The sequence below is a fragment of the Notamacropus eugenii genome, chromosome 3 (assembly GCF_028372415.1).
Source record: "Notamacropus eugenii isolate mMacEug1 chromosome 3, mMacEug1.pri_v2, whole genome shotgun sequence".
Classification (NCBI taxonomy): Eukaryota; Metazoa; Chordata; class Mammalia; order Diprotodontia; family Macropodidae; genus Notamacropus; species Notamacropus eugenii.
This window is the reverse complement of record NC_092874.1, coordinates 232,827,072-232,838,982: the sequence shown is the minus strand read 5'-3', so window position 1 is coordinate 232,838,982 and position 11,911 is coordinate 232,827,072. Positions and strand designations below refer to the sequence as shown.

General features: G+C 42.3%; 1 protein-coding gene across 1 annotated transcript; it reads right to left on the bottom strand.

Annotated features, from left to right (window-relative positions):
• Positions 1-1,872: 1,872 nt before the first annotated feature.
• Positions 1,873-7,675, bottom strand: INHBC (inhibin subunit beta C). Its single transcript, XM_072655162.1, has 2 exons — positions 7,142-7,675; positions 1,873-4,557 (listed from the first exon to the last, which is right to left on the bottom strand). Exons 1-2 carry the CDS (start codon positions 7,476-7,478, stop codon positions 3,806-3,808), a joined length of 1,089 nt encoding a protein of 362 aa, XP_072511263.1. The 5' UTR covers positions 7,479-7,675; the 3' UTR covers positions 1,873-3,805.
• Positions 7,676-11,911: the final 4,236 nt, after the last annotated feature.

Here is an 11,911-nt window from a genome sequence, read left to right as displayed (position 1 = left end):
TTACAAACTGAACCAGAGCTAAGGAAGGTTAAGTGGTTTGCCCAGGGTTACAGTAAAAGCTAATTAGTCTAGAAGCAGGACTTGAATATTGTCCTGCTGAGTCCATCTCTCTATACCTTTCTTTCCCCACAAAATGATGGCATGGTGGTAGGGAGGATAGGAAGAGCTGTTCCTCAGATTAGCTGTGACTTTTAGCAGTGCATAAAGGATTTTTTTACGCTGAAGCCCCATGACCCACCCTAATTGTCTTCTTATTAGGCCCTCCACCAGGATATACCATACAGGTACTACTGTCACCCACCAGGAGGTACACAATCCTACTCCACCCTCCCCAGGCAACAGTGGTTAAGCCACAATACCCCTGGCCACCACCATGTGGCAGTACAAGGCCACTGGACAACAGCTGGGCCAGAGATGACCGGTTTCCCCCAAGGAAGTGGTTTCTCTGGGGAAAGAGTGGGAATAGGAAGCGTTTTGTGGAAGACTTTTTTTCGTCTTACTTACCTAGGACTGGGCTCCTTCACTCAAATGCTCAGCCTCCTCAACTCAGAAAGAGAGTGAGACTAATCTCTTCCTCCCTAACCTCCTCCCCCATAATGCTCTCTTGTGGTGGTAAAAGAATCAGGGACCTATCTTTGCCACAATGTTGCTACAGGGCTGTGACATCTGTCTTTGTTAGTGCCCAAAGCTGGGAGAGGGGCCAGACAGAGTAATAAGAAGCAGCTGGGGGTAGCCTCTGACCCATATCCCCTCTCCACCCCCAGGAAGTGCCCCCAGTTGCCAGCTCTGCCCTCCCCATCTCTCCTGTGCCTGGTCTGGTCCTACCTCCCCATTGACACTTACGTCAGAGCTCAGTTAAAAATACTTTCCCAGCATCTTAGTCACTTTTCCCAAGAAGTGCTCCCGGTTTATAAATACTCTAGCCATCTGCCTTGCTGCCTGCCCCTTCCTTCACCAACTGAGGGATGGGTTAGGCTGGGGAGAAGGGAAGAAACTAGGGGAGCAGTAATCCAGCCACTAGAAAAGAAGACTGTTGGGTGGTGGGGAGGCAGGTATGGAGCCTGGGATGAGGAAACTGAAGAACTATACGGAGGAGAGCCCGTGCTTCAAATCCAGCAAAGAGCCTAGCCAAAAAGGGAAGGTGCAGCAGAATGGAAAAATAGCCAGAAGGAGAAAAATTAAAGCTCAAGGGGAACTTTCAGATAGGAAAAGACCCTAGACTATCTGGGTGTTCCGCAAGAGTTCTCATTTCCCCAAACATACCACACCCTAGAAGGCCCCTTTCTATTTTTTCTGGGGTTCCCTCCAATCACCCCCTCCACCCCCACTTGTCCAGGAAGTGATTATTGGCTAAGCAAATACAGACAATTCATTCCCCAAATGGCAGTATCTAACTTTGCGCAAACTCGACCTTGGGCACCAGACTATATCGACCTCTTCGTACAGAGCTATCCAGCCAGGGGGAGGAGCTAGTGGGGGAAGGAGGGCAAGGGTCCAGAGGGGATTGTCACCAGATAAAAGGATCCACCTTGTTGTTCGTCCTTCGTTTCCAAGAGGACCAATGACATCACAGGGTGATGACTTGACTTGGGCTTCATTTCAGGCTTCCTTTTCCTTTCCCCTTTCCCACTCAACTCCATTCATCTAGCTCCTGCCTCCTATCAGATCTCCAAGATTGTAGATAATGGAGGAGAGCATAAAACTTAAACCCTTTGCTTTTTACCCAGACTTATGTTGTAGGCCAGTGATTCCCTGAGCAAGAGGACCCCTTTTTAATAGCCAAACATTTCTCAGACCCTCCACTCCAATCTGATAGTAATTGTGCTACTATCTACTAGTATCTGCTGATTAAGAAAATACATGACAAGAAGCTATGATTTAGTAACATGCTTATATGAATCTCTATTTTATTAATCACAATAGTAGCTACATACATTTGTAAAGTAGTAATACATATGTGTAAAGACAAGGGTCTCCACAAGGCATGTTTGCTTATCTATTATACTGAGTCATTTAATGAGATGGTCATCTTGCAATAGCTGGGTGATTCCCCCAGGGATCTGAAGCCCACATCTTGGCAACCACCAATTGGAGCCACATCCAACAGAATGAGAATGTGAAATAGGTCATCATCTACCCATTGATCAAGCAATCAATTAGTCTGCAAGCATACATATGTTAGGGCAAATCACAAAGGGAAGGGTAGGTGGCAGGTACTTGTCTACTAGGTATTGCTATTTTAAGGCCTTCCTATTAGGAGGTCTCATCTTTATTCCTCACAGCTCAATAGTGATCCAGATAATGGGAAGACAATACATTGCAGGGATGTGAATTCAGAAGGAAGAGTGAAACATCGAATAAGGTGCCTCAAAACTTTAATTGTTTCTGCTTTTACTGGTATCCAGAGCAAGATCAGTGATGTTTGAATAGAGTAGGGAGAAGAACCCAAGAATATTGGTGAGGAATCGCTAGAAAGGAAAGCGAGGAAGTATAATATATGGTAGAAAATACAAGTAGCTTTACCCTGGAGAGAGGATTTATAGGGGTCAGAAGAGGCACAGATATGTTGAAAAGCAGGCTTGTCAAGGACTTGGTAGGGAAATAGAGAGGAGGGAAAGGGAAAGCAAGGAAGCTAGGGATATTATGGGCATGGAAAAAGAGATGAGCCTCAACTGGGAGGAATTTTAGGATACAAATATCTAGATATCAAAAAGAAATATAGATAGATAGATGATAGATATTTCTAATAGATAGATAGACAGATGCTAGATATTTCTAATAGATAGATATAGACAGACAGACAGATAGATGCTAGATATTTCTAATAGATAGTCAGGCAGACAGATAGATGCTAGATATTTCTAATAGACAGATATAGATGCTTTTGTGTTTCCAAGGAGGTATACTTTTCAGGGCCTTCTGTACCTATCTTTCCATTCTCAGAAAGGAGGGAAGGGGTTGGATCAGCTCATTTGGGAGCAGGAGCTCTCTTCTGAGATGCTTAGGCAACCAGTGAGTTATGAAGGATAATGATCTCTGTCTGGAATAGAGGTAAGAGGGGAGTCCCTGAGGTGGGGATGCAAGGATTCTCCTGCTTCAAGGTAGGTTAAAGAGTAGAATGGCCCTCTAGTAAGGGAGACAAATGTATATCTCTAGCATTGGATGGAGGGGAGGGGTCATGCTGGGAACATGAGGGAAGAATCCCTTAAATGCGAGTTCTGGGCATGGGTGGTGTTTGTGAACTGAAGATGGGTTAGCATGAGAGTAGAGGAAAACAGAAATAGTTAGGAAATTTTAGTCTATGCTCTAAGCTCTCTTCTGGAGAAGATAATGGATTGACTCTCAAAGAGTGAGAATATGGAAGAAAAGGGAAGGGAAAAGAAGAGAATAAGCATTTTTATAGCACCTACTATATGCTAGGTACCATGCTAAACACTTTTAACAAATATTATCTCATTTGGTCCTCACAGCAACCTTGTGAGGTCAGTGCTATTATTATCCCCATTGTATAGTTGAGGAAATCCATAGAGATGAAGCAATTTGCTCAGTCATATAGATAGTGTCTGAGGCCAGCTTTGAATTCTGTCTTCCTGATTCCAGACCCAGTGCTCCATGCACTGTGCTACCAGCTGCTTCAATGTAATACCCAAGGTGAGAGTGGAAGGATTTCCAGAATTGTGTTGGGAAAGATGAGTCCCCATTTTGGGTTGGGGCAGAAGTTTGTGAACAACAAGCTGCTTGAGGTATGAAGGAAATCTGTATGTGAGTATCCCCTTCTCCATGTCCTCCTCCCGCTTTATAAACATTAACTGCAGCCACAGGCCTCCACCACCATGTCTGGGATGTCAGTCTTGACAATGTTGCTGTCACGGTCATAGTAGAGAAGGGACAAAGGGCGACGGGCAGTAGGCACACAGCAGGACCCTCCTCCAGCTGTTCCTGGGGCTCCATTAGCCTTGAGTAAGTTGAGCACAGCAGTGTGGAAAGAGGCAGCAATTCCTGGCATCCCTGCCACATGTAGTGGGCACTGCCCTGTACAGAAGTTCATAGCATAACCTTCAGGCTGAATGATCCAGTCATGCCAGCCTATCTCCCGGAAATCTACAAAGAACTCTTGTCGACAACACATTTGAGACCCACCTTGGCACTCAATGCCTCGACGATGAATTCGGTGCTTTTTTCCTATTCTCACCTGAGCTATTATAAAGGGCTGTTGGGTATCCTTGTTCAAGACAACTGGGCTTTGGGCTCCCCAGCCTTTGGGCTCCAATTCTAGGGTTAGGTGCCCCTGACTATAAGCAGCCAGAGCCTCGGGCCCCAGGAGGAACTGGTACCAGCCACTGGAATCTACCTCTAGCTTCTGCTGGGTGGTTAAACTGAGGTTGGTGTCCTGTGACCCAGATACCAGGACCTTCATATACATACTCCATGTGCTATTGGGAGGAGTCTGCAAGAAGAAACCCAGCCTGGCTTGCAGGACCTCCAAGTTAGCACTAGTTTGATCTGGGGAGAGTCGGAAATCCAGCACCGTCCTGGTCCTGTTGGCAGTGGAGTGGCCTGTAGACCAAGGTAGCAACAGTTATCCTGCTTGGCCTATTGAGTCATTAAAGAATTAGCCCTTCCTTTCTGACCATACTTTTTGTGTTTCCCTCTTTTCCTTATTCCAGGTGAGGACCAAATGAGAATAGTAAAGAACTCTATGCATGCTGAAGCTTTATATAAATGTCAACTCTTTCAGAATAACCCATTTTTTCCCAGTCTTTTCTTCAGTAGTCTTGAGCTGTCTATCTTCCCCTCCATCTCATTCTGAGGTCTAACCCAAGTCTTTCTGCTATAGGTTCAGTCTTTTTAGTCTCTTCTCTGTGGGGGATGGGGAACTCATTTAATACCCAATCCTTTTCTGAAAAAAATAAAACTTCATTTATCTAGTTCAACCAACCAATTATTTAACACTGAAATTGCCTTGTAAAGTCCTGATCTTTTTGTCCAATACTTTCTTGGACACATATCACTCTATGATAAATGCCATCATCAAGGTCCCCTCATAATGCTGTCCCCCACCTCCACCCCTGGAAGAATATCATTCAGTTTTGGTCTGAGTTATTCTGAATGGTGGGTGAGTGAAAACTTTTTTAACTTACTATATTTAGCTGTTCCTAGACCATTCACATCCCACCCAATTATCTACTAGGAAATCTGGGCCTACCAAGCACAAGTATTTTGTGATCTCCCCCGACCCCCAACTCTTGATCTTGCAGCAAGAATCTTAGTCACAGAGAAAGGAACTGACCAGCTGGATTAAGACTCTCACATTCTGCCCTTGACTTTGACTTTGGAGATATGTTGGAGGAAATGAGAAGCAAGACACCATCTAAACCTAATAGGTACCAGCAAACAGCCATGGGGAGCAGTTGCTAAAAGATAAGTCATGAAGACCTGCTAGAGAATTGGCCCAGCATGAAGGGGAGCCATGCATGGCTAGAAGGAAAAGTTATCCAGATTACAGATAGTGGAGACAGGATTGATCCTGTCCTGGGACTGGGTAGCCCCTTCTACTGCTGGAGAAAGCTGCTTATCCCCTTTCTAGTTATCTTCTAAGTTATCTGGGCATGTACAAACCAATTTGTTTCTTACCTGTTACTTTCAATTTAGATTTAAAAAAAAATGTGCATCTCATAAAAGGCACTAAATAGTAGTTTAAATTATGAGATTTTTGTAAACTCAATTTGGAGTTTGCTAGCTACACATTTAACAGAGATTTATTTATTTAGTTTCTTAGGTTATTTTAATGAGTGCCTGGAATGAAAGAAAGGAGGCTATTACCAGGAGAATGCCACTGGTAAATTAAAGCTAGTATAGTCCCATAGGTAGGGTAGGGGAGATGGATGGGTAGCAATTTTTCTTTCCCTAGAAGATACAGGGGGTTTGAAAGAAAAGCTATGCCCCAGAAGGGGGAGTGAGTTTTCCACTAAGTTCTGTCCATACAGAAAGATGGAGAGGAGTTTCCCTGACAGGCCAGACAATTCCCTTGGCTCAACCTGCCTTGCTACCTCATACTCATGTTGTAGAAATGATAATCATATCAGTGTCACTAATACTACTAGAAAGGATGTGACAATTGACTACCCTTTGACTCAACTGATAATCCTTGTGGCTTCACAAACCCAAACTCTTTTCCCTGACTCCCACTCCCTTTTTCTTTTTTAGGATTCTTTTTCCTCTGTCTCTATACTCCACACCATGATTCTAGAAAAGGAAGAAGGATACTTCCTTTTAAATCTAATCGTTTTCCCCAATTCTTATATCCCAAAATTTCCTAAAACCTATCCATTTAGTCAATAATGGGTCACTGAGGTTCATTATGCTACAGAGTAGGTTAACCTAGTCATGAGTTACCAGATCTAGTTCATAGGAATTCATACGATTTAAAACTACAGAAAAAGACTTTAAAAACCATGGAGTCAAACTCCTTAATTTTAAAGATTTAGAATCTGGGATCCAGAAAAGTGAAGTGACTTTTCCCAAGGCTAGATAGATACTAAATATCCGAGCTAGGATTTCCACCTAGATCTTCTAACTCCAAGTCTAGGTATTTTTATTTCATTGTAATCCCAATTCCCAAGCCTAAATATTGGCCTGGAATCGCAATACCCTCCTCAACAGTAGGCAGCTAGAGAGGGCATCATTGGTGTCTGTATCGTCTGGTTCCTAAAATCACTAAGGTATGGGCATAATTTTATATACCCTCTCCTCTTCTGGTTTCTTTCTCTCTGCTCAGAGGGTCCTATTATACCACCCAAAGCAATTTAACACCCCTAGCTCTCAGCTTGCTCAAGTCATCCTAGGAACTAGGTTAAGGACTGTCCAGGGCCCCAGGGATTAGGGCATGGAGTGGGTAGAATAAGGAGGGAGCAGATAAAAAAGAAAGAGTCCTGGATATTGATCTTTACATTTTGTATGTGTGCGTGCCAAATCTGGGAGTGGCGGGTAGGTTGCATTATATGAGGTTCCCAACAGGAAAAGGGAAAAGGTTGGGGAAGGAGGTGAGGGCTGAATTGTTATTACTTTTAAAAGTAGTTCTATGAATTGTTGGATTGCTTTATATTTTAGAAGAGGTTATATATCTCAGTCCCACACCTACCTGCTTCAGCAAAACTGATGATCTCGTACTCCTGTTCCTCAACTCCAATCCCAGAAACCTCTAAACTTCTACCAGACAGAATTCTTCCCCGGGGACCATGGAGACGCCACAGTGCAGTCCTTAGGGTGGCTCTGGACACAGGCTGGATCAATGTCGGGCGCTGAGTTAAGTGCAGTTTATCCAGGATACTTTGCTTTGCCAGATTGAGCAGCAGTTCCCGTTGCCTCTCAGGATCTGAACCAGGTACTCCACATGCTGGGCATTGACTACCACCCCAATTTTTGCCTGCTGCAGTTGGAATCAGGAGCAAGAGACCCAGGAATAGAGCAGAGGCCATTGTCTCCTGGGGTCTTCTAGAAGAAACACTTTAAATCTGGGGCTCAGGGCTTCTGCCACTGTGAAACTTGAGTTTTAAATGCTAGAATCCACACCAAAGTGTGTGTTCAGTTGGCATGATTCTTTGCTGCAGGAGAGATGGTGACCACACATCTGGCTTGAAGAGAAGACCAACACTAGGACCTGTCAGACATTGTCAACTGATAAGTAACTAAAGTACAAAGCAGGGACTGGGGGCGGGGAGGTTGGTTTGTTTGGGAAGAACGAAAGTTCCATCAGCCAATTTTGGAAGGTAGGCAGTTTCCATTTATGTCAGCTGCCTGCTCTGAGAGCAAAGGTTAGAGGTGAAATTCTCCTCTATCACCAAGTACTCAGAGAATTGAGAAAGGGAGAATGGATCCAAGCCCTCCAGTGATAGACTGCTTTAAAGACTGACCTTCAAATGAGAAATTCTAATTTGCACAATTTAATTCAATTTAACAAGCATTAAAGTCTTTCTCAATTACACATACAATTTTTAAAGTTTTTAAAAAAAATTTTGAGTTCCAAATTATCTCCCTCCCCTTGAGATGGCAAGCAATTTTATACAGATGTGCAGTCATGCAAAACTTTTCTGTATTAGCGATGTTGCCAAAGAAAATACAGACCAAAATCAATCAAACAAACAAGAAAAATTAAAAGGTTAAAAATATGCTTCAATCTGTATTCAGACTCTGTCAGTTCCTTCTTCGGAGGTGGATAGCATTTTCCATAAAAAGTCCTTCAGAATTGTTGTCTTGGATCATTTTATTGCTGAAATACTTAAGTCATTCACAGTTTATAATTGTTTAATATTGCTGTTACTGTGCACTCTGTTCTCCTGGTTCTCCTCACTTCACTTTGTATCAGTCCGTGTAAATCTTCCCAGGTTATTCTGAAAGCATCCTGCTCATCATTTCTTATAGCACATCATTTCTTATTGCGGGAGTACCTCCCACTGTGCAGCCAGCAGTGAATGAGGAATCCATAGTGACTCATTTCTCTAATTCAAAAGACTGCCTCTGATACTGGAAGCGTCCATCTCAGGATGAATGTTCTATCGAATATGCTCAGGTAAGAAACATGAAACAAGAGTGGAAGCTAGGGCTTTGAGATCCAGTCTCAAGCTCACCTGCGCCACTCTCTGTACTAGTTGCCATGTGTAGGCATTTCAAGACCCCTCATGTGAGGAGCGGGGCAGGGAGAGAGAGGTAGACACCAGAACACCAGAGAGCAAAGTCCCTTCTTCATTTGATAGCTCTTACTGGTTCGTAGACAATTCTTTCTGAACTTTCTCTTTTTAGCTTTTAAGTGGAGTGGATATGACTGGGAGAAGATGGGTGGAGGGGGTGCTAACCAGTGTTCGCTCTATCATCCCAATGTTCAAGCCCTTTAGCACTGAGCCATATATGTCTCTGGAAGTTGCCAGGAGGACTCATTGAATAAGAATAATAGCTAGCATTTATGTAGTGCTTATTATGTTCCAGGGACTATGCTGAATACTTTATTATCTTGTTTGATCCTTACAACAACCCTGGGAGATGGGTACTGTTATTATCCCTATTTTACAGATGAGGAAACTGAGGTGAACAGAGGTTAAGTGCACACAGTTGGTAAGTATCTGAGGTTGGATGAGAAATCAGGTCTGCCTGACTCCAGGCCTGGTTCTCCATCTCCAGTGCTACCCAGCTTTTCCAAGGAGATGGCTCCTGCCCATTCTCATACATGCTTCTACAGGTGAAAGTCAAAGATTCAAACCAACCTCTGCTATACACTCCAGCGTGTACATGTTGTTTCCACTGATAGAAGGACAGAATAGCTCCTTGAGGCTGGGAAGTATTTAATCTTTGTCTTTCTATCCCTAGTGCTTCACACATAGTAGGCAGTTCAAAAATGCTTTTTGAATGACTAATGGATTTATTGTGAAAAGAGTGAAATAAATATGGAAAGATAGAGCTAGATTATGTAAAGGCTTTACATGCGAAGCTGAGAAATTTCTATTTCATGCTAGAAGTAATGGGGAGCTACCAAGCAGCTAAGTGAAGCAGTGGATGGAGTGCAGGGCCTTGGTAGCAGGAAAACTCATCTTTGTGAATTCAAATTCAGCCTCAGACACTAACTGTGTGACCCTGGGCAACTCACTTGACCCTGTTTGCCTCAGTTTCCTCATTTGTAAAATGAGCTAGAGAAGGAAATGGCAAAACACTCAAGTATCTTTGCCAAGAAAACTCCAGTTGGGATCACAAAGGGTCAGACCCAATTGAACAATAACACATAGTGGGCAATTAATAAATGCTTGTTGCCTTGACTTGTTATTTAATATAGGATGTGGCACAGTGGATAGAGTGCCAGGCTTGGACTCAGGAAGGCCTGAATTCACATCTGGCCTCAGAAACTTTTTCTAGCTGTGTGACAGTGGGCAAGTTACTTAACTCTACTTGCCTCAGTTTTCTCATCTGTAAAAGGACCTGGAGAAGGAAATGTCAAACTACCACAAATGGGGCCACAAAAAGTTGGACAACTGAACACCACCAGCAACAGTTTCCTAAGCAGAGAAATAACTTAGTCAGACCTATGATTTAGGAAGATTATTTTGTCAGTTTATAAGAATCATCCATACAGGTATTAACAACATCCTCAGTGAGAGTGTTCTATCTTTACCATTGAACAATTGACTGAAAGATGTAGAGAGCAGAAGATCTCACTGTTCTTACCATTTGTTAATTACGAAAATATCCATTTGATCTGGAATCCAAGAGAGTAAAACACTGCCTTCAAGGCCCTCTTTCAACAAGATGGTTTCTATCCATATACCAATATAATTCAAGATTTCTTGAAAGATATAACAACAGAGATAACCTTGTTCAGTGACCCACTGGTGATAAACATGAGGCAAGGCATAAAACAGAGAGATATATGTGTGTAATATTTGGCACCATGAAGAAGGAGATACAGTGCAGTGTCCAAGAGGAAGAGATGGATGGTGAAGTCCTCTATATTCCTGTATTTGTCTCAGTTTCCTCATCTGTAAAATGGGGATAATAATAGCACTTACTTCCCAGAGGTGTTGTAAATATCAAAAGAGATAATTGTGAAGTGCTTAAGTACAGTACATATATTATCTATCATGATTATAACTATAATTACAATAATCATTATTGTTATTTGTAGATGACATTGTACCATTTGCATCAGGATGCAGATCACTAAAGAGTCTCTTGTAAGAGTTCTGTACTCACGCAAAAGAGTTTGGCCTGATAATCCATACAGGAAAGACCAAGTGGATGAAGAATGTCTATTGCTAAGATGATAGCAAAAAGCTGGATAGAAAATCTATAGAGCTTGTCCATCAGCATTTATATCTAGGATAGATAGTACAAATAGTTGATAAATTGGGCCCAGAACTAAACAGAAATAAAAGAGTAGGCTGGATTGCCTTTAGGAGAGTATAAAGCTCTTTTAATAACGCCAAACTTCTCCTAGAAGCAAAGGATTACCTTTTACATGCTAATATTCTACCTGCTGTTATATGGCCACAAAACATAGAAGAACAATCACTGAAAAATAAAAATTAATACCACACAGAAGACAATGAAGGTCATAATGGGTATGCGTTGTCTTCAAAATATAATAAATGAGAAAATTTGGAGATAGAAGTAGAGGACATCAGAGAAGGGAAAGATATATAAGATGTTATTAGGGAAATAAAAGAAGTTGGGTTAATCAACTGTTAAGGATTGGGGGGAACAACCTGAGTTTGATATCCTGTCAATGTTAGGAGAAAGTAAATAAAGTTTCCAGAATGTTGGGTACCCCCTCTGCGGCTATTTGTGAGAAGTCTTGTACCAGAGTCACCCAAAATGGGCAAACATGGATAGTCTACAAACATGCTTTATCACTGGAGGAAACATCCACATCATTGGAATTACTCATCCATTTTGGGTATTTTGAATATTTGAGTGGAAGATGGATTGGAGATCAGAGAGCCTAAAACAGGTAAATTAATTAGGAAACAGTTGTAATATGCCATAAAAGAAGCATTTGCATACCATTAATTGACTATTAAAATGTCTCCTTATCACTTCTCATCTTTGCTTCTCCGTCCACATTGACCTCTCCATTCCCCTTCTTTTAATTCTATCCTCTCACTCTTTGATTCATTCTCCAAGTATTACTAATCTGTTGTAATTCGAGCTTTTCTGGAAAGAACACTAGGCACTGGACAGATGTTTTCACAGTGGGTTAGTTTGGGGAAGCATAGAAAGAGAGCTAAGGCTAAAGCAGATAGGGCATCTGTGTGCTAGGAAAGAGGTTTTTACATTGGAGATGGCTCATACTTAGAGATTATTGTGCTTGGGTTATAGGACTCCCAGTAATGAGATTTATTCTCTCTCTCTCTCTCTCTCTCTCTCTCTC

Excerpts from the sequence above, each read along its gene's own strand:
- INHBC (XM_072655162.1), bottom strand. The coding sequence starts at position 7,478 with ATGGCCTCTGCTCTATTCCTGGGTCTCTTGCTCCTGATTCCAACTGCA. Across the intron at positions 4,558-7,141 it reads CATCAGTTTTGCTGAAGCAG|GCCACTCCACTGCCAACAGG; the intron begins GTAGGTGTGGGA and ends CTTGGTCTACAG.